Here is an 18721-nt window from a genome sequence, read left to right as displayed (position 1 = left end):
TTCTCATTTTCTAACAGCATGTTTAGACTTCACAGTTTTTATGCTATTGTGACATTTTATACATTCTGTAACTAAATTTAGGGTACCATGTTTTATTTCATTATTTATTCTTTATTTAATTCTTCTTTCGTTAAGTAGAAAATTTGAGACATGCCAAAGCATTGCTTTTAAGCAATTATTAGAATATTGTACATACTGATAATAATAAGCAGGTGTCTCAGCAGTTAGATAACTACTATTTTTGTGTATAGAAACAGGTCTTCACTTGTGTAATCTTTTTATTATTGTAAATTTTAGAATTTTAAAAATGCAAGTTCTGAAATGTCACAGAACCTTTGTCAACATTTTCATTTTCCTAAGTTTCAATTATATGATTCTGTCTTTTCCTGCAAGTTCCCAGTAGCATTTATAAACCACAGCTAATTGAAACCTTTCTTTTCTCCATCATTTAATGTGGTTTTGTCTCTTTACTTTTGAAACTCATCTCAGAGGTAAAATGGGCGATTTTTCTAAGATCATGTAGAAAAGAAGCATTGTGCTTATTGTGATAGATACTGATCTTCTATATTACAGCGGTGTTAGGAGAAGGTGGTATGATCTCCATCCTATGAATGTAAATATGAGGCATGAAGTTTCAGGAATTCATTTTCTTCTCAATGTTCAGTCTGAGAAGACTAAAAATTTGGGGGTTTTATGAAATATTTAGCATTCATAGATAGCTCTTTGAAAACAGAACATCCATTTGCTGTCTGTAAGTTTGTTGTGTGGATCTTAAATTAGGCACCAAAAAGTGAAGAAAACAAATTGTCATTTGTGAAAAGTTTTAGTTCAAGTTGTGTGCCAATTGTTCAGGAATTAAGAACTTCTCATCAGAGAAAAGAAGCAAAATATTTTATTTCCTTAACTGAGACCAATGTTACTTTCAACTGTGGTGTTCTCTGTACATCTTCCAAATCCTGCAAGAAACAATGTACAACTTCTGTAACAAACAGCACCTTAACTGTTCAAAAACATCACTGGTGGGTACTGGATGAGATAGGGTTTTGTCAAGAAAATGGGTTTGAAACTTAGACAGCTATAGTTATATTTGAAGAATCATAGAATGGTTTGGGTTGGAAGAGACCAGTTCCAACTGGTCTCAATAGCAGCATCCAGTTCCAACCTCCTGCCATGGGCAGGGACACTTTCCACTAGACCAGGTTGCTCAAAAAAGCTCTGTCTTGAAAACTGCCAGGGATGAGGCATCCACAATTTCTCTGGAGAGGTGCTGCAGCCCTCTGATCATATTCATGGCCCTCCTCTGGGCTCACTTGAGCATATGGTAGAATTAAAATTGCACAGGCAGCCTTACTTCTGCACTTCCTAATTTTTGTTTTTCTGCATGTCTTTGCAAAACTTGGAAGAATTGTTTCTTTCTTATGAATTCAAAGACCTTAAGGAAAATACTTAAGCAAAACTACAGATTCTATTACATGTTAGGATGATGACCTTCACATGATTCATCAGCCAAGTTGGATTCTTTTAATCAACTCTACATGTTGTTCTTGATTTAACAAAGTTTACGAAAGTAGTATGTACACAGCACATACTGTCAATGGGATTCAGGTTTGGGTGAAGCATTATTTTGTGGGCATGGCTCCTTTTGTTTGTTTGTTTTGTCCAGCCTTGAGCTGTTCAATTCCACTCCTTTCAAACTTCCCTTCTAGTTCTTTCTGTTCCTGCTTTTTGATCCCCTTTTTTACTCAGGCTTCCCATTTGAGTTGGCCTTCCCTATTCCGCTTCTTATCTCAAAGCTTCAAGTTACAGGGGAAGGCCCAATAAACCCCTGTAGTCATCAGCTGAATCGTGTTCACTTACTCTGTGGGAATTACTCCTGGGCAAACTTAATAGCATTAGGGGTTTTAAGTAGGTTTAAATAAATTCAGGAGAGTGTTCAGAAATATTATCTAGAAGTTATACATTTCTAAAATTTAGGAATTTTAATCATGTGATAACTAAGTCTGAACATGCTGAACTGACTTTCTTTCCCCATCCCCACACCCTGCTTTCAGAATGTATGACTTGGGATGGATTTTCACGTGGGTTGACAGAAAACTGCTTCTGATATAACATGAGAAAAGCACTATGGCATTAATGTGGACATTTTGCATATATGTAATTTTCTTTTATGTCATAATTGTCAAGTGGATGTTCCAATGAAATTCATCATTCCTACATGGAAGAATTATTGTGAATGTGCTCATCTTAAAAAAAATTCACCCTAAAAAGTTATTTTTGGCAGCACTGTAAGCAACTTAAAGCTGACCTTTTCATAAGAAATGTCAGGGAACTTGAGAAAGTGATACTATCTGTAATGTGTTACATTTCTGAATTAATCTCCTCTATATAGAGGAATGGCTCTTCAAAACAAAGAAAATCACCCATTGATGCATTCTTGTTTTGTTCTCCAAGTGGGAAATGGTTTTTTTTGTTGCGAGTAAGGTTTATTTTCTAAAGGAATTATGGCTTCTTAGGAAATAGCTAAAAATAAAAAACAACAAATGTTTATTTAAAGAAGATATATTTAATAGTAAAATATTCTTTTGGATTAAATTAAAGGTCATAATTTCGTGCTGGAAGTAGTTGCTTCATTCTGCTTGAAGCAGTGGGAATGTTTTCGGCTGTTACTTCCTTTGTCTGGTAATTATCAGCAAGGTTAAAAATAAAGGGAAGGACTTGCCATATGTTCTTGAACAATTATGTAATTCCTACCTGATAAGTCTTAAAAAGGCCAACCCAGTGATTTTGACTTGATTTTGAAGGGTAAAGTTTAAATCATCACTATACCATCAATACTACTACATTATCACTACTGACTAGTTTGTTTACACTGTATGTGTAGATAAACTAAATTAAGGAACCAAGAACTAGAACTGCCGAACTAATTTTCCTCCAATTTTTTATTATTTTTTCAAATCAGTGTGTGTTTCCCCCCAGTTATTTCTTTAATTTTCAAAGGTCTTAGTGGTTATGCTTAGTCTTTTACATGGTTAAAAACGCAATTTAAGTATTTTTGTGTATGTTCTAAATTCTTGATACAATGGTGGGTGTGTGTTAAAATGTGAATTGTAGGGTTTTTACTTCTTACAAAGTCTTAACGTCTTTAAAGGTCTCCTAGATGTTTCTTCAACCTTAAACTTATAATGCTTTTCTCTTTAACCCCAGATAATAATAAATAAAAAATTAAACCCAGGTTGACAGTTCTTTTACTTTCCTGGTAAATTCAGTAATCATTTTTTATTAAAACCTTCTCACTGGTATCTAACTGTGAAATGCTATTTAATTTTAATTATATCACATACAATGTACGTATCAAACAATTCTTACCGTGAAAGAATTTAGACTGTTAAACAGCAGGAAAAAAAAAAAGGCATGGAATGGGTGAATAGTTTTGGAGCTTGTGCCAGGTATTGTTGGACCATCTTCTTAGCTCAGCAATACTGAATGTTATACTTTATAGAGATATTTTTACTTTCCCCCAGGATGGTGTTTTATGGAATTTGTTTTTTTTCTTTATGCCCTATTTTACAATTGCTTTTTGTGATGATATTTAAGACAGTATTAAAAAATACATTTAGTTTGGGTTACACATTCATTCTGTTAAATTAGAGTATCAAAGAACAGTGCTTTGCAAGATGCTCCATGAAATTTTAGATAATCTCAGTTTTTCAAGCCTCAGCTTCCACTGACATGACCAAGATTATCCAGTCATTCTTTTTCTCTGTTCTATTTCTAACTTTCAAATTTTGCTATTTCTTTCCTATTAACCTAAAAAAAGATACAAATCGATCTTTTCAGACCACCAAATTAAGTATTAAAAAGGCAGTGCTAAGATGAAGATAATTTGACTGGAAAATTTAACCCTTATTTGTAAGAAAGTACTTGTGCTTTAGTTCAAGTAACACATTTTTTTTCTCATGTTGAGTAATATCTTTGGTTTTTAATCTCATATGCAGGTGTGACAAGGTCTTCTTGAATTGCTCTGAGCAATTCCTGTTTATATATTTACTGGTAGCGCATTGATTGATGTCCAAGGGAGCTTTTATCTGCTTAGTTTTTCAGGCAGATACCTAGAATGTAAAAGAGATCTGAACTTCTTTGTCAAGTTAAGCATGAGTTAAGCAGCTGGAAACTAGGTAGAGAGTTAGCAGCATGTGACAGACAATCATGAAATGTTATATGACCTTACATCATACTTCAGAAACCTTAAATCTACTGAACTCCCATGTTCTCTCTGGTCTCCCAAGGAAGTGTTTTCCAGAGTACTACTAGAGCTTTTTTAGGCATATCCTTAATACATAGTTTTACTTTTTGTGAAGGAAATTTGTTAAAAGCATAAATGAATTAACATGTAGCTAGCTATTGTTACTACTATTTACTGTGTGACCTTTACAGTAGCTGTAAAGGTCCAGCACATTAACAGATGGTTTATAACCAAATCTAATGCCAGCTATTGATATGCTTAGTAACCATTAAGATGTATAATAACCAAGTCTGTCAAATGTTTATAACATACTTTGTGGTTTTGAAATTTTCTTTCAGCTACTCATAAGGATACCTTTTAGTTTTAAATTATGATTGCTGTAATAGTCTAACCTAATATTTCATCTCACTCAATAACTCTCTTACTCATGTATTCTTTCTGGGATCATATTGTTTCTTCCTGCCACACTTAAAACAAACAAACAAACAAAAACCCCAGCAAACCAAACAAAAAAACCCAAAACCAACCAACCAGCCAAAAACCAAACCAAACCCAACAACAACAGAAAATACCAAACAACAAAATCCTCCCACACAAACAGTGAAACCTCTCACACTAACTGCAAGGGCTTTTCTTAAAACACGCAAAGCCCTAAGTAGCAGCAGTAAGAAGACTAAAGCAGAACACGAGGGTGGAGGAAACAGAAGTCGGGGATAGGAAAAAGTAGGATGAAGCTGTGGCATTTTCATATGCAATAATCCAAGATGGCAATATGCCCATTGACTTTCTGTGGATGAGAATTTCTGCAAATAAAATCTTGTGAACTTTAGGTTGGGTTTGACGTTTTGACAGTAAGGGTCCCCAGCTTGGTGGTTCCTATTACTTTTGGCTGGTAATAAATGAAGCTGTACCTGTGATTTGAAAGTGGATTGTATTAGGTTTTACAGTTTGTTTGAACGGCTTCACTTTCTAGAGAAAGTGGAAAATTTTCTTGCTATTTTGCTTACGTAGCAGCCTTGTTTGAATATAAAATTGAACTGGTCAGTGTTTCAAAATACAGCTCTCTTGGTCCTTGGCTCCATTGGGCATGTAGAGGAAGTGGAATAATTTAAAAAAATAAGTATAATGAAAATAGTTGGTGTGAGGTGGTTGTTGTTGTTGTTGTTTGGTTGGGTTTTTTTTGAATGAATACGGATGTAGATAGGTGCAAAAGTCCCCCAAACAGAAGTATCAGGTTTCACACAACCTGCAATTTTGTTTACCTTTTCACACCTAACATTTATACTTGTGGTTTATAATTTTCCAGAAATTAACTGATTCTTGTCTGTCTGCTTTCTGTGTTTTTTGCCTTTTTTTTTTTTTTTTTTTTTTCTGGTTAATGAGGTCCCAGTTTATAGTGAAAATTGAGTCGTTGAGGTCATGACGTTGTAGTCATTGCTATTAAGTATCATCCTGCTTTGCTGCAGTTCTTCAGATTAATTCAATTCTTTCTGTGTGATGAGCTGATCTCCTCTGTCTTGATGATACATATGTTGTAAATATTATTAATGTGTTCCTACTTTAATGACCAACCTTACTGATAAAGTTGGTCTTACGATTTGCCTAAAGGCAAACTCCATTAGTAACTTTTCTTCAGCAGATTTCTCATTTAGTGCTATCAGTTCTTTCGCTTTTTGTCATTTTCCTTACCTCAATTGCACTCATTACCATTTTTCCCCATTTATGTAGTTAGTTTGTTTGTAGCACTGTGAAATGCTGTATTGAAGTCCTTGTTAAAGCAACTGTATCATATTCTTTCAAGAAACAGAAATCCAGTGTATTGCGTCATAAATGCTGCATTATCTCTGCTTTGTATTTCTTAGAGAAGCAATCCTTGAATTTCAGTCACAAAAACTAGAAACAGTGTTTGTCATATATAGTTCCATATCCTGCCTTAGTTATTGCAGTTCTAGTTTTATGTTTATTTTTTTGTTTTGTTTTTGCTGGTCAGATATACACAGTACTGACATTCTTGGACTAGCTTTAGTTCTTCCACTAACTGTGCCTTACTGGCTCTGGCTCCTTTTGATTACAGTCTTCAAATGTACCTGATATTATTGAATTGGATAGATGATACTGCTTTGTCTCTTACTGTTTACCTGTCTTTACTATTTACCCCTGTTTACCTGATTTCCCCTTATGTGAAGACTGATTATGGAGGCTACATTATTTTTCCTGACTTCTTCCAAAATGTTTTTGTTTATTTTCATCCCACCTGATAGACTTTTCCCTGGACATTCATTGTTGAACATATTTGTGCTGACTTCTTACGGTTTTCCTGAATGTACTTAAGTGGCTGATCATCCTGGTTCTTTGCTTCTTGCAACATTTCTTAAGGTGCCTATCAATCTTTATTGTGCAGAAAAGGGAAACTCTATTGCAAGTTAGGCAGGCTTTTCTTTCCGGACATTTTTCATGTCTGGAGCAATCTTTACTAAATCTGCCCTGTGCTAATCAGTTTAGCTCTTATAATGCTTGGGATTCTATGTTAGATTATGTTCTTGGTAAAGTCTCAAGATGCAGAAGGTTTGCTGCCTAACTATTCTCAATCCTCATTAGGAAGAAGGTGTCAAAGTGGAATTTTGTGTGTACCTCTTTAAAGGTACAATTCTTGTGCCACAATTTGTCATGCATATTAATAATTCTGTAATAATATGAAGTTATGACTTGGACAACTTAGTAATTTTAGTAATTAAAAGTATATGGCAGCTAATAGGTTAAACATTTTCTTTAAATCCTGCTGGATGCCAAGTGACATTACATTGTAAAGATCACCTCCTTGTCTTCTCTGGGAGCTGTTTTTCGTTGAGAGTGTTCGTGGCCTGATTTAGGGATGTATGTAGATACTGGTAAAGGACCCTACTTTTCATCTTGCCGCCCCCCCTTACTGACCAACTATTCCCACTATACTTTACATTATCTTGATTTTCTTTTAAAGGTAAAGGGTTGTATTGGCATTGAAATGGCAAAATTACTGTCCTTTCTGAGGGTAGTTCTCCAAACCAATAGGTGAAGCTCCTGTCCTGTATGAACAGATGAAATGTTTTGCCCCTTTTCTGTTGAAATAGGTATTTGGATTTCTGGCACCCACAAGTTTTTTTTCTGAGAAGGCACTATTTCCTGAGCACAACAGTAATGGAACAGGAGCCTGACTTGAAATATGCCAGTTAAATACTATTTTGGTCAAGTTGTTCTTAAAAGCACAGTGAGTTTGGGGGCAGGACAATATTTTGTTTGTCATAAGGCTTGAATATTCCTGTGACACTTTTTGTTTTTTTAAGCTTACCTATATCCTGTGTCACCGATGTACAGTAACTGTACACAAAACCACTGTTTCTGTTTCAGAGAAATCCTTGAGATTCCTTCACTGTGGTGGCTATAGTAAATGGCAGCGGACAGTGGTGCTCAGACATCTATTTGACACTTATTAGTTGTATTCTCTTCTATCTCCCATTTTGTCTCATTGTCCTATAATATTATGAGACAGACTGCTTCTATTATAAATCTGAGACAGTAGCTACCTTATATACAATATGTCTTTACTGTCTTTTACATTATGTGGTCCAGACTGCAAAGCATAATCATTCAGACCCTTTTATGCTCTAGTGTCCCCAATACTCCCTTCTCCTCTGTGCACAGTTTTTGCATCTTTGTAGTGCTTTCATCTTGTGATTTGAGGTTTGCCCTTAACTCGGGCTGATTTAGCTGGCGAGGTGTTCTTAGGTCAGTGTCAGTTTTTCCTTGCTATGGGACACAGGCATCATTTACTGAACAGAGTGGTAGAATCATAGAATAGGGTTGGAAAGGACCTTAAGATCATCTAGTTCCAACCCCCCTGCCATGGGCAGGGACACCCACACTAAACCATGCCACCCAAGGCCTCAAAGGTAGAAGCCCAAAGGTAACTTACCGGTGTTGAACTCTTGCACAGCAGGCCAATGAACCAGTTAAATTATGTCATTGTAATAGCTGAAGGGTATAATGAATGGCCTTGTAAATTCTGCTGCGGACATATTTTTTTTTCCACTTGCTTGTTTTTGTGAATTGATGATCATCTTGGGTGTAACTACTTTAATCCTGTATTTTACAAGTGTTAGAATAATTTATTGTTGGAATCAGTAACTATAATAGAAAGTGGATACATCAGCTTTTTGAGATGCATTCAGCAGCAGGACTGATGAGCAGATTTTTATCTAGAGCATCACATTGTACAAAATATGACTAAACATAAATCCTGTCATTGAGTGCTCAGTCAGTTGTAATGTCATCAGATCATTCCCTACAGTAGTGTGATAGGTGTAAGAATAATAGCTGTTTTGCAGATTCTTTTGACTTTCTGGTTGTTGTGGAGTTTTTGTTTGTTGAGGGTTTTTCTAAACACATTGTCTAACTGTTTTGATGGCAAAAGGAAGATGTTTGAAATATTATTTTTCTTTGCTGGTAATAAACTGTTCCCTATTTGAGCATTATGTTAGGTGATTTAAGCATTTGACTAGGTGCTTTACTTCTTTGAATCTGAGGTGGAGAAAGAACACTAATGTAAGGAGTGTGCTTGGCATATTATAAAAGTCTGTATTGGAAGAACAGCTATGGGTGTTTCAAAGAACGCAGTAAGTTGAATATTGCTCAGTAAGGCTCTCATGAAAGAAATGAACAATATAATACAGAAATTCATATCCATTTCTTCTCTCCCCCCCCCCCCCCCCCCCCTTTTGTACTCATTAGGGCCATATTGTGGCTTGGTGTCTGCAACTCCAGAACGTGAATTGCCTAAATCAGGGAAAAAATTAATGTCTTCCTCTCAGTCTGCCATGTAGCTACCATCTTTATTTAGGAAAAGGCAATGCAAATTCTATTACTTTCTTTGCTGCAGTTTGCCAGCAAATATTGAATATTCAGTAACTAGTCAGGATATTCTGTTTAAGCAATTATGATGCCAAATCTTAAGGCTATAAAGCATTAGCATTTTTAGTTTTGGAGCATATATTAAGATTTGGAGCATATATTAAGTGTGTACAAAAAGGGAATCTCGTCTTTAACTGCAAAGTAAAACAACCATAAACTGAATAATATATAGAATTACAAAGCCTGTTATATCTCTTCCTATTTCTGTGCTTTTTAGTTCATTTGGAAATAAAAATTGCAAACTTTTCTCTGAAAGATTTTAGTTTTCTTGTAACATTTTAGAAATCAGAGTTTATAAGGAGATGAAGTTTGAATTCGACCTTTACCTTTCTTTGTGAAAAAATTGCTTGAGTAGGTAATTTTCAAGGCTTTTGGATTCAATCTGAGTTCTTGCATGTTAGCTGTAAAAGATCTTCTAGCACAGAAAAGATTATTAAATATTGTTAACTAGAGTTCTGAAATGTTGTTCTTCAAATTATGATGCTTCTGTACTCTTCCATACACAATTAGATATGGTTTTATATTTGTATTAGACTTCCTTGTTTTTCTTAAGAGCTCTTTGAACAAGGTTAAAAAAATTCACTTTTTGCCCACTGAACTTGTGAACACCTGTGAAAGTAAAATGTGCTACAGTCAGTAGTGAGGAGGAACAAACCTGTGAGAAGTTGATGTGTTTCTTCTATGGGCATTCCAGGAGCAATGAGAACATGAGAGAACATAACCCTTTTTGTTCCAGTAAAGGAACATAATAAATCCAGCTTAGTTTTAATACTATCCAAAATTAACTGGAAAGATCAAAAAAGAAAGTGGAATTAAAATAAAATTCCCTTAAGACTTGGTAACTGCTGTAATAATCATTATCATGGGCATAGACAAATTTACTGTTTTTTTTCTCTTCTATCTACATTTTATGCCTTCTTATTTGTGTAATTTTATTTTATATTTTTATGAAGTCCAATACAAAGAAAAAATTACTGAAATTTCTGGTTATTCTAGTTCTGCATGCATCTGTGTTGTCAGTCATGTTGCTGTTGGCAGCATTCCAGCCCCAAGCTGCAAAGGAAGTAACTCTTGCTATTTACAGGTTTTCAGTTCTTTTGCAAAGTGATCATTTTACTTTGCCATGTGACCGTACTCCTCAGATTTCCTGTTTTTTGAAAGATTATTTTTTCATAATTTACCGAGAATGCAAGTGAGATTGCATCACAGCTAAAGCTGCTAGGAGCTAAAGGCTGCTCAGGGAGTAATTAGAGCTTGCTGTATGTGGTCATTGATGTGCACCATCATGGCAGATTGAGCATGTCCCAAGCCAAACTTCCATAATACTTTTCTTGCAGTTGCTGTTTTTACTGCGGATTGGGGTGTTGGAGCAAGACAAACTGGTTTTCCTTGTGTTCTTAGTGCTGACCTGTGCTGCAGGTGCTGGAACAGAGTGAGTGAGCCCAGTTTAAAACAGTGCTGGCGTTTTACCTTCTATTTATTCAAAGCTGTGCTTCCATTGACTTCAGCTTTAGTTGGCTATGCTTAGCAATCCTGTGCAGCTAAATCCAGGCTTATATGAGGCCCAGAAGAATGAAACGCAGCAGTGACCACAGTGAAGAAGTTTGTAGTCATAGGAAAGTTAAGCCATAAGAATTTTAGCTGTTCCCCAGGATGTCATCTCTTTCTTCAGGTTGAAATACTACATAAAATATCCTAGAACCTAGTAAGTAAAAAAAGCTGAGACATCTCCGAGCCTAACTGGAGTTTTTGTTATCCTGCTGGAAACAGTTAATATTCAGTGAGTGGAGGCCATCTTGTTGCTTGGCAGAGTTGGGTTGTGTTGTGCCACACACTGGTGCAGGAAGCTTAAATGTAGGGCAGCATGAAAATTGAGAGCACTGGAATAAATTACTGAAACTGAGATATTGTTAAGAATGTAGGATGCTTGGAAAGTTAATAGGAAGTCAGTTAGCAGATGGACTGAAATACATAGACACAGGAAAATGTATCTTATGGAAGGGTCTAGCTATCAGAGGTCTTGCTGTTTGCATACTGAAAAATAGGTAAATCAGGTGTATCTCAGCTCAATGCCTATTTTATGCTGCAGATGACCATGCCAACAAAGATTCAATGAATTAAAAAATACATGGTTAAGGATTTTGAAGATGGACAATAGCTAGGCTTGGGCAACGTGTTAGATTCCTGACATGCCTTCTCAGAGTAAGACTTTTCACTGTGTACCTGCAGCTAAGTTAATTAATGGTCAGATGTCTCTGCTGCCGTAGTCCTCTGCAGAGACAAAACACAAATACAGCTTCAGTTTTTAGAGCAAGGTGCTTGTTCTGCAATGTCTCTGCTATGGGATATGTTGGTCGTTTCCTGTTTTAGTTCATAAACTCCAATTACTTTGGGCTATCTGTTCAAGCTGAAAAAAGTAGTGAGGAATGCAGGCTGTATTAAGGTCCATTTAATACCTTTTATGGCCCTAGCTATAGATCTGGTCTTGGCTTTATCATTCATAATGTAGTCATATTATTTTCTCATTTTTTACCTGTCCCTCTTACCAGTAAAGACATGGTTTGTGTATCTACTGGGACGGAAATGAAGTAATGCTAGGTATGCCTTGCCCTTACATGCCCGTGCTGTGAGTCTAAAGGGGGCAGGACAAAGCACACCACATTACAGGGTATGAAAAAGAAAAAAAAGTTATTTTGATTTCAAATGATACACATACATGTCAATTACATACTTAAGGTACTGCTAAGTAGTCTTTGTTTCATAAGTAAGTTAACTTTAAGAATGTCTTTTCTCCTCCTGGGATTTGCTGACACACTGATTACACCTCAGCTATCTCCTGGAATAAGCCTAGAGATAAACAGACCTCTTCAAAGCACTGTTCTGATTCATTCCTGGAGCTGCTTCATTATGTGTATTGAATGGAGACTGGAGACCTCTGGAAAATTACTATGGTTGTGTAATTAAAGACTTGCATAATACTTATGCATAACAGTGTAAAATGCAAATTACTGTATTTTCTCATTGTACTTTAGTGTATTGACTCTAAACTTTTTTGGCAGAGTTACTGTTTGGGAGTTTTTAAATTAACAGATTATAGACACTGTATTTTGTGACATTTTTACAAGTAAGGTATTTAAAGGTAAACTTCAACTAAAGCTCCATTTTGTTTTGTGATCCTTCAAAAATCTGATCCTGCATATGCATTTGTGATTTTCCGCTATGCTTAACTTTGCACTTGAGGAAGTCTGTGTCATGGATTAACATACAGGCCAAAGGCCTGGGATTTAAAGTTCTGGGACCCATATATTCTCTAAGAGTTATTATTACTAAGCTGTTTTTCGAGACTAGAGTATCATAAGAACTAAAATATGCTGCCATATTACACTAGCAGCTAACAAGGAAGGAGCTGTTGTCTATACACAGCAAAAGTACAGTCCAACATGGATGGACTGGGCTTAATCTTTTGCTAATTTAGTGATTGCTGTGTAGCCAAAGGCAGTGCCTTGTAGCTAGAAATGTCTCTTTTATTCATAATGTAGTTTATCTAAGTAGGTCTTAGGATCTTGGTCTTCTCTAGATGATCCCAGCAGATTTTCCGGACTTGCTGGATTTTTAAACTTCTTCCCAAGGTTTTTTATTCTGCTTTATCATCCTGTATTTTATATTTTGATTTCCATTCATGGTGTTGAAGAACTTCCTTGCAAAGTTCTCTTTATGAATCATTTCTGTAGCTGGGATTGTTTGGCAGTATATCGGTAGCCTGTGGAAACAATGCAAAAGGCAGATCTGGGAAAAGGAACAGTATCAGTTCACAAAACCAGGAGAACCTGTTCATGTGAAGAAATAAGGAGGCATCATCCTGTGCATGTGTGTGCTGAAGCACCAGCCTTCTTGGAAGAAATTGCTGAATTTAGGAAACAATCTTGAAATCTGCCGAGTACAAATGAGTTCCTACTGAAATGAAAGCTACTAAGAATAATTGTAGTAGCCCTTTTACTTAGGAGCTAGAATGTTAGTTCTGACTTGTTCATTTTGTCATCCACCCTACAAAATCTGTAGTCAGCATGCATTATACTTGCATGTGCCACAACATATTTGTAAAAATCTGTTGTCTAAATTTCTTGTTTAAATTTCTGTTTACTGAATTTCTTTTATTACGTTTCTTTTCATTTACTAAATTTATGTACTTCTTTGCTCAAGTACTATAGTGGGAAGTGTTCCAATTGCCTAAGTAAAGGGGGATTGATTCAGTTGATCTTCCTGTGGCCAATGTGGGTCTAATTTAATAATGTTGCAGGTTTGTATAACCCTTACAAGGTTAGAAAGATCCTGCATTCTAGCAAACCTGTCCCGTATAACCTTGCCTTCGTTGCTGTGGTTTTTTTGTCCCTTTTTTCATATGTGTGCATGTGCACAGTTCCGCTGGAAGTTTTAGAACAAAGTAGGATTTCCCAGGGATTTGCTGCTATAGTAGCATACTTAAAATATAACATACATATGTTAATAAAGGACAATTGCATTCAATTTGCAGGCTGTGTCCTCTTCTGAACTCACTCCTTCTGACCTCTAAGACTGTAATTTCTGGAATGTTTGATGCTGGAACAAACTATCATTGTGGCAAAAGTAGCAATCCTGCCCTTTTGCTCTCCAGCAAGTGTTGGTTTTGCCAGCTCAGCTCTGCTATAGCTGTATAGTAAACCAGATCAGGGAACTGATCTAACTGAAAAATACTTCCCCACCCCTATTTAGGATATAAACTGTATGTTTACTTTCATACTTTTTCTTCAGAAAGGTGCCCTACTTCAGTACTGTAACACCTGACCTCCTGTATTCACAGCACAAGTATATAAAATGTATTTATAAAAAACAAATAGAAAAAGACAACTAAAATTCTTGCTTTGAGGGAGTAACGCAGATCCTATTTGATCAAGTCATTAATATGGCACAAGAATGGCATGTTTTTACATCTAAGTTATACTTTTTCTTTTCTATCTAGCCTTGCATTTTTGTTAAGGAAGTGAATATGAAATAAAACAAACCCTTATACTACACATTGCTTTGTTTCTTTTGGAAGGCTCTTTCCTCAATATCTGTTTTAGATTTCCTGGGCATCAGTTTGACTTTATATTCGGTATGTATTGATGTGCTTGGATAGATGAACAAGTACACTTTTAAATACAGCATCCAAGTGCTGGCATTCTAAGCAGCTGAAGAAAACTTAAAAATCATCAACAATGAAAACTGAGAATCAGTGAACTCATTTCAACTTTAATGCGCAGTATAGCTTCTAACAGAAATCAAGTATTATTCTTTGTACATCATATTTGACTGCCAAAAAAATGCTAAATAGATGAAATAAATGTGTGAAGAGTATAGTGCTAGTTCACTTGTAGAAAATTGACATGTTGGAGAAGGGAAGTTGAATCTTCAGTTTAGAGTAGGCAGACTGTGGGAACATGAGGTTTTTGTGGTAAGATGATCTCTATTTTGGAGCTTTCTGTAGCAGCTAACTTAATAACATGTGCATTTATTTGAATTCCAGAACAGGAGTATTAAAAGAAAGCTTAATTATACCAGTGAACTTATTATCTTCTTTAGTTTTATTTAAAGACAATCTAAGAGGGCTCAAGAGAAATTATACTAAGACAAAAATTTTGTTACACGTTTGGTGGATATTGCTGCTTTTTGTCAGAGGATTTTTAAATTGTATTCTTTAAAGCAGGAAGATTATCTTGCAGAAAGCAGTATGTGGAAAACATTTTTCCATAATTTTGGGAGCATTTTACAATGAAGGCTTCAATTTGCGCAGTAGAATGTTATTCCACTCTTGATTAATTGTAGCCTACTACAGCATACAAAGAAAAACTGCTCTTTTAGATACTTGTTCTTTACTGGTTTTTTTTAATAGTAGTGAGAAGAATAAGAAAATTAATGTTTTTTAGAAACTGGCTGACTACAAGGGGCTGTTCTGTTATGTTCCCCCGTTGTGTACAGTACTGTGGATACATGAGCATGAAAAGATTACTCCCTCTATAATATTGTTCCTGACCTTTGAAACTGGTTATTTTCATAGGCTTGCTAAAGGTTGGTTGTGGGTAGGTTGGTTTGTTGCTTTTTGTTTGTTTGTTGGGGTTTTTTTTTTGCTCTGTTGTGTTCTGTTAGGGTGTTTTGTTGGTGTTGGTTTTGTTTGTTCTTTTTCTGTTTTGCTTTTTCTTAAAAACTAGAAGCAGAACTACAGTGAATTTAAAATGAGAAAATTTATTACGAATCAACCCTTGCTCAGGTTTTTGAGTGCCCTAGTATGAAAGTGTTGCATATCCTAGCTTGCTTTTTTTTTTGTTTTGCATCTGGTGTAAAAATTTAATTCTGTGAGATTCATTTTAGATGTTTGAAAAATTGCTTGGTGCTTTCTGGAATAAAAGTGCCTGCTGGCATCTTGAGCATTGCTTGCTTTTGCTCTGATCTGGAGGTAGCCCTGTGATGCAGACGATGAAGCTGCAAAACAGAAATCTCTGAACTCTGAAACAATTTAACTTCTCAAATGTAAACATTATTACTGCTTTATGTCTAAGTTCCTGATTAAATTACAATGTTTAGAATTAACTGTTGTTTGTATGTGTATTTTGAAGACTATTAAAAAGCCTCCTGCTTAGCTGTACTGGTGAAAATTGCAAAATGAAAGGATATCAGTTTCACAACTGTAGGCTTGTATTTATCAATTATTTTTGTAATACAAAAAGTTCTATCAAGAAGAAATGTAGAATTGGATGCTGAAGTTTTATAAAATAAGAAATGAGCCTGTGTTAGAAAATGATTTTTTCTAAAACCATTTTTCTTTTTGTTCTTTTTTTGTTTTTTTTTTTTTTTTTTTCTTTTTCTTCTCTTCTAGGACCGGAATAGGCCCTATGACACTTTTAACTTGCACTCTTTGGAAAATTCCTTAATGGATATGATAAGGACTGATCATGAGCCTCTGAAAGGTAAACACTACCCTCCCAGTGGCCCACCAATGAGTTTCGCTGATATAATGTGGAGGAATCATTTTACAGGTTAGGAATATTCATATGTCCATGCTTGCTTGGTGTTTAAACAAAAATCAGCTTTTCAGTTTCGCTATAAACTTTCTGCTAATGAATGAGTTGTCAGTTATGAAAAGCTTCTGTTTTCCCATCTTAAGATAATCATCTGTACTGTAGGAAGAGCAGGTGAAATCTGCATACATTTCTTGTGAATGCACAAGCATCGTAACAGCTAACTGGAATTTCTGAAACTTGGTTTTGTGTATCAGCAAATTGCATAGTTGGGTCTCCTGCTGCAGTCACTCAGTTCAGAAAAGGTGTAGTGAAACTGAAGTCCAATTGTTTCTTCAATATCTTGTTCAAAGTTAATGTGACTCTTATTTTTGGATCATCAGGTAGTATACAGGGTTCTAAAACAGTCACTCTCTACAGATGTTTCAGGTTTTGTTGACGTGTTGTGGGTTTTTTTTATTTTTCCTTTTTTTTTTTAAGTATCTTAATTTGGATTTCAAATTGTTAGGGGAACCAAAAGCTATTAGGATGTTGTTAAATGGTGGGAAAGTTTTGATTATTTATGCTACTAAACTGCGTTTGTTCTACCAGCTGTGGCATCGGAGATGAAACCATTTCTAATACTTAGCTGATATTGAATAGTGAAAAATGGTGGCAACATTTCAATGAACGAATATTCCTGATTGACCTGCACACTCCTCTTCTTATTCTTTCATTGGTTAAGTTTAAAAATAGGTACACATTCTTGCTTACATGCATTCTTGCTCACTTTGAAGACGGTAGCTAATACTTAGCCGTATACAAAGGAAATAGATATGATTACGAAACACTGAGAAGTCAGGACACTGGAATTGATGGAGAAGAAATCCAGTTGTGTGTGGCTATGGTAATGCTTATATACACACTGTCCCGATGTCATAGAATCATAGAATAGTTAGGGTTGGAAAGGACCTTAAGATCATTTGCTCACCTCCCTGGTTACATATTACATGTGGAAAAATATTTTTTTATTGGTCTAAGGTTTTGTGCCTTTTTCACTGTCTTTCTGGATACAGATTTTTTTCTTTTTTTTCTTTCCTACAACCATACCAAACTGGATTCTGTGCTCTCAGTGCTTTTAAGCTGGTGCTCTCCACTGTTATCTTGAAATTTGCTGTGCTGTATCCTTCATCTGTCTTTAGCCATTATTCAGATGTCTGAAATGGCAAGAAATACTGTCTCATGTCTATTCTGACCTTAGTTCTGCAAAATAATGTTTACCTAAAACATACAAAAAACAAAACTGAGATTTCTGCTGCATATCTTTCATATAGCTGATATTTAAAAATAAAAAAATAAAAAAATCCCAATTTCTTGTAAGCAGATTTAAGCATTTATTGTAACCTATTAATTCTAGCTAAAACTCCCATGTTTTTAAATCAATATTTATTTAAATATACAAATAGAGACTATTTTTTTAAAGACTGAATTTTCATATGAACATGAATGTGGGAGAAAATGAGAAAGATAGGATTAGAAAAGTAGCACTCTAGAAAAAGACTTTAACATCATATAAGTGCAATTTTGTTTCCTTAAAACCATTTATCTTTTTAATAGGAATATTAGCACATAAAATAATAATGGGTGAAAATATTTAATTCTTCTATGTTGTTGGGTCATTCTATCAAGAATACTTTCCAGTACTCAGCTGAGCTAACCTGTGTAAGTGTTGCAAGTGGCATATTCCACAGCTGCACCTGAGGATCATAATGCTATTTAATGTTGGTGTTTTGCATGAGGTAGAAATGAAGTTCTTGGTTTCATAAAGTATCTTCTTAATTTTTGAGAAAAGTATCCTTTCCAAAACACACTTAATATTTTCATCTCTACTAGGTTAACAATTTATATAGGAAACTGCCTACCTTACATGGATATTTGAGGGAAGTAGGAACTGTTTGTGCTCAAAAAGTAAAACCAAAGAGTTGGATGTTAATTGAAAGTTTGAGTTATTTGTTCCATTTGCCAGTGGACCTGTTAGCTTTATTTTTGCTCTAACAAACACTTCTGTCACTTACTAGGTGTGCTTTTTTTAACTATCTCATTTTCTCACTCAGTGCTGTTCACCTGTTTTGGCCTTCTGGCCTTGTTACTTAGCTCTCCTCCAGCTTCCAGTCCAGTAACTGTTGGAGAAATACTGTTTACTGTTAGTTACCTCTCTCTGTTTTGCCCCAGCTGTCTTTTTTTCCCATTGATACAGTTAATTCCCTGTCTTGCTTTCTTTTCCTCCTCCCTCTGACTACAGAGCTTACTTTGCTAACCTCCAGCTTTGCCTTGACCTGCTGTGCAGTTTCCTCTCCTCCTGTTTTCACACTATGCAGCATGACTGGCAACATTCATAGCAGCGACTGTTCCAGGATATTAATTCTCCCTTCCAAGATGTGTTGTCTTCCTCTGTATTAAACAGAGTTACTATTTCAACAGAATCCTTTTCAGAAAAACCTATTTTTTCTGCAAACATTGATAC

At 35.4% G+C, this 18721-nt stretch overlaps 1 protein-coding gene across 9 annotated transcripts in view; it reads left to right on the top strand.

The window, feature by feature from the left end:
* The window catches only part of CPEB3 (cytoplasmic polyadenylation element binding protein 3), a 92059-nt gene that overhangs the window by 16272 nt on the left and 57066 nt on the right, over positions 1-18721 (top strand). For 8 of the 9 annotated variants that reach the window (XM_080620313.1, XM_080620312.1, XM_080620309.1 and 5 more), the window contains exon 3: positions 16077-16236. In XM_080620313.1, the coding sequence (XP_080476439.1) occupies positions 16077-16236 (160 nt within the window). The remainder of the gene's footprint in view (positions 1-16076; positions 16237-18721) is intronic. The other variant, XM_080620310.1, reaches the window with a different exon arrangement.

This window comes from Psittacula echo (genome assembly GCF_963264785.1).
Source record: "Psittacula echo genome assembly, chromosome: 6".
NCBI lineage: Eukaryota > Metazoa > Chordata > Aves > Psittaciformes > Psittacidae > Psittacula > Psittacula echo.
Note: the sequence above shows the minus strand (reverse complement) of the source record. Positions and strands in the feature narration are given on the sequence as shown.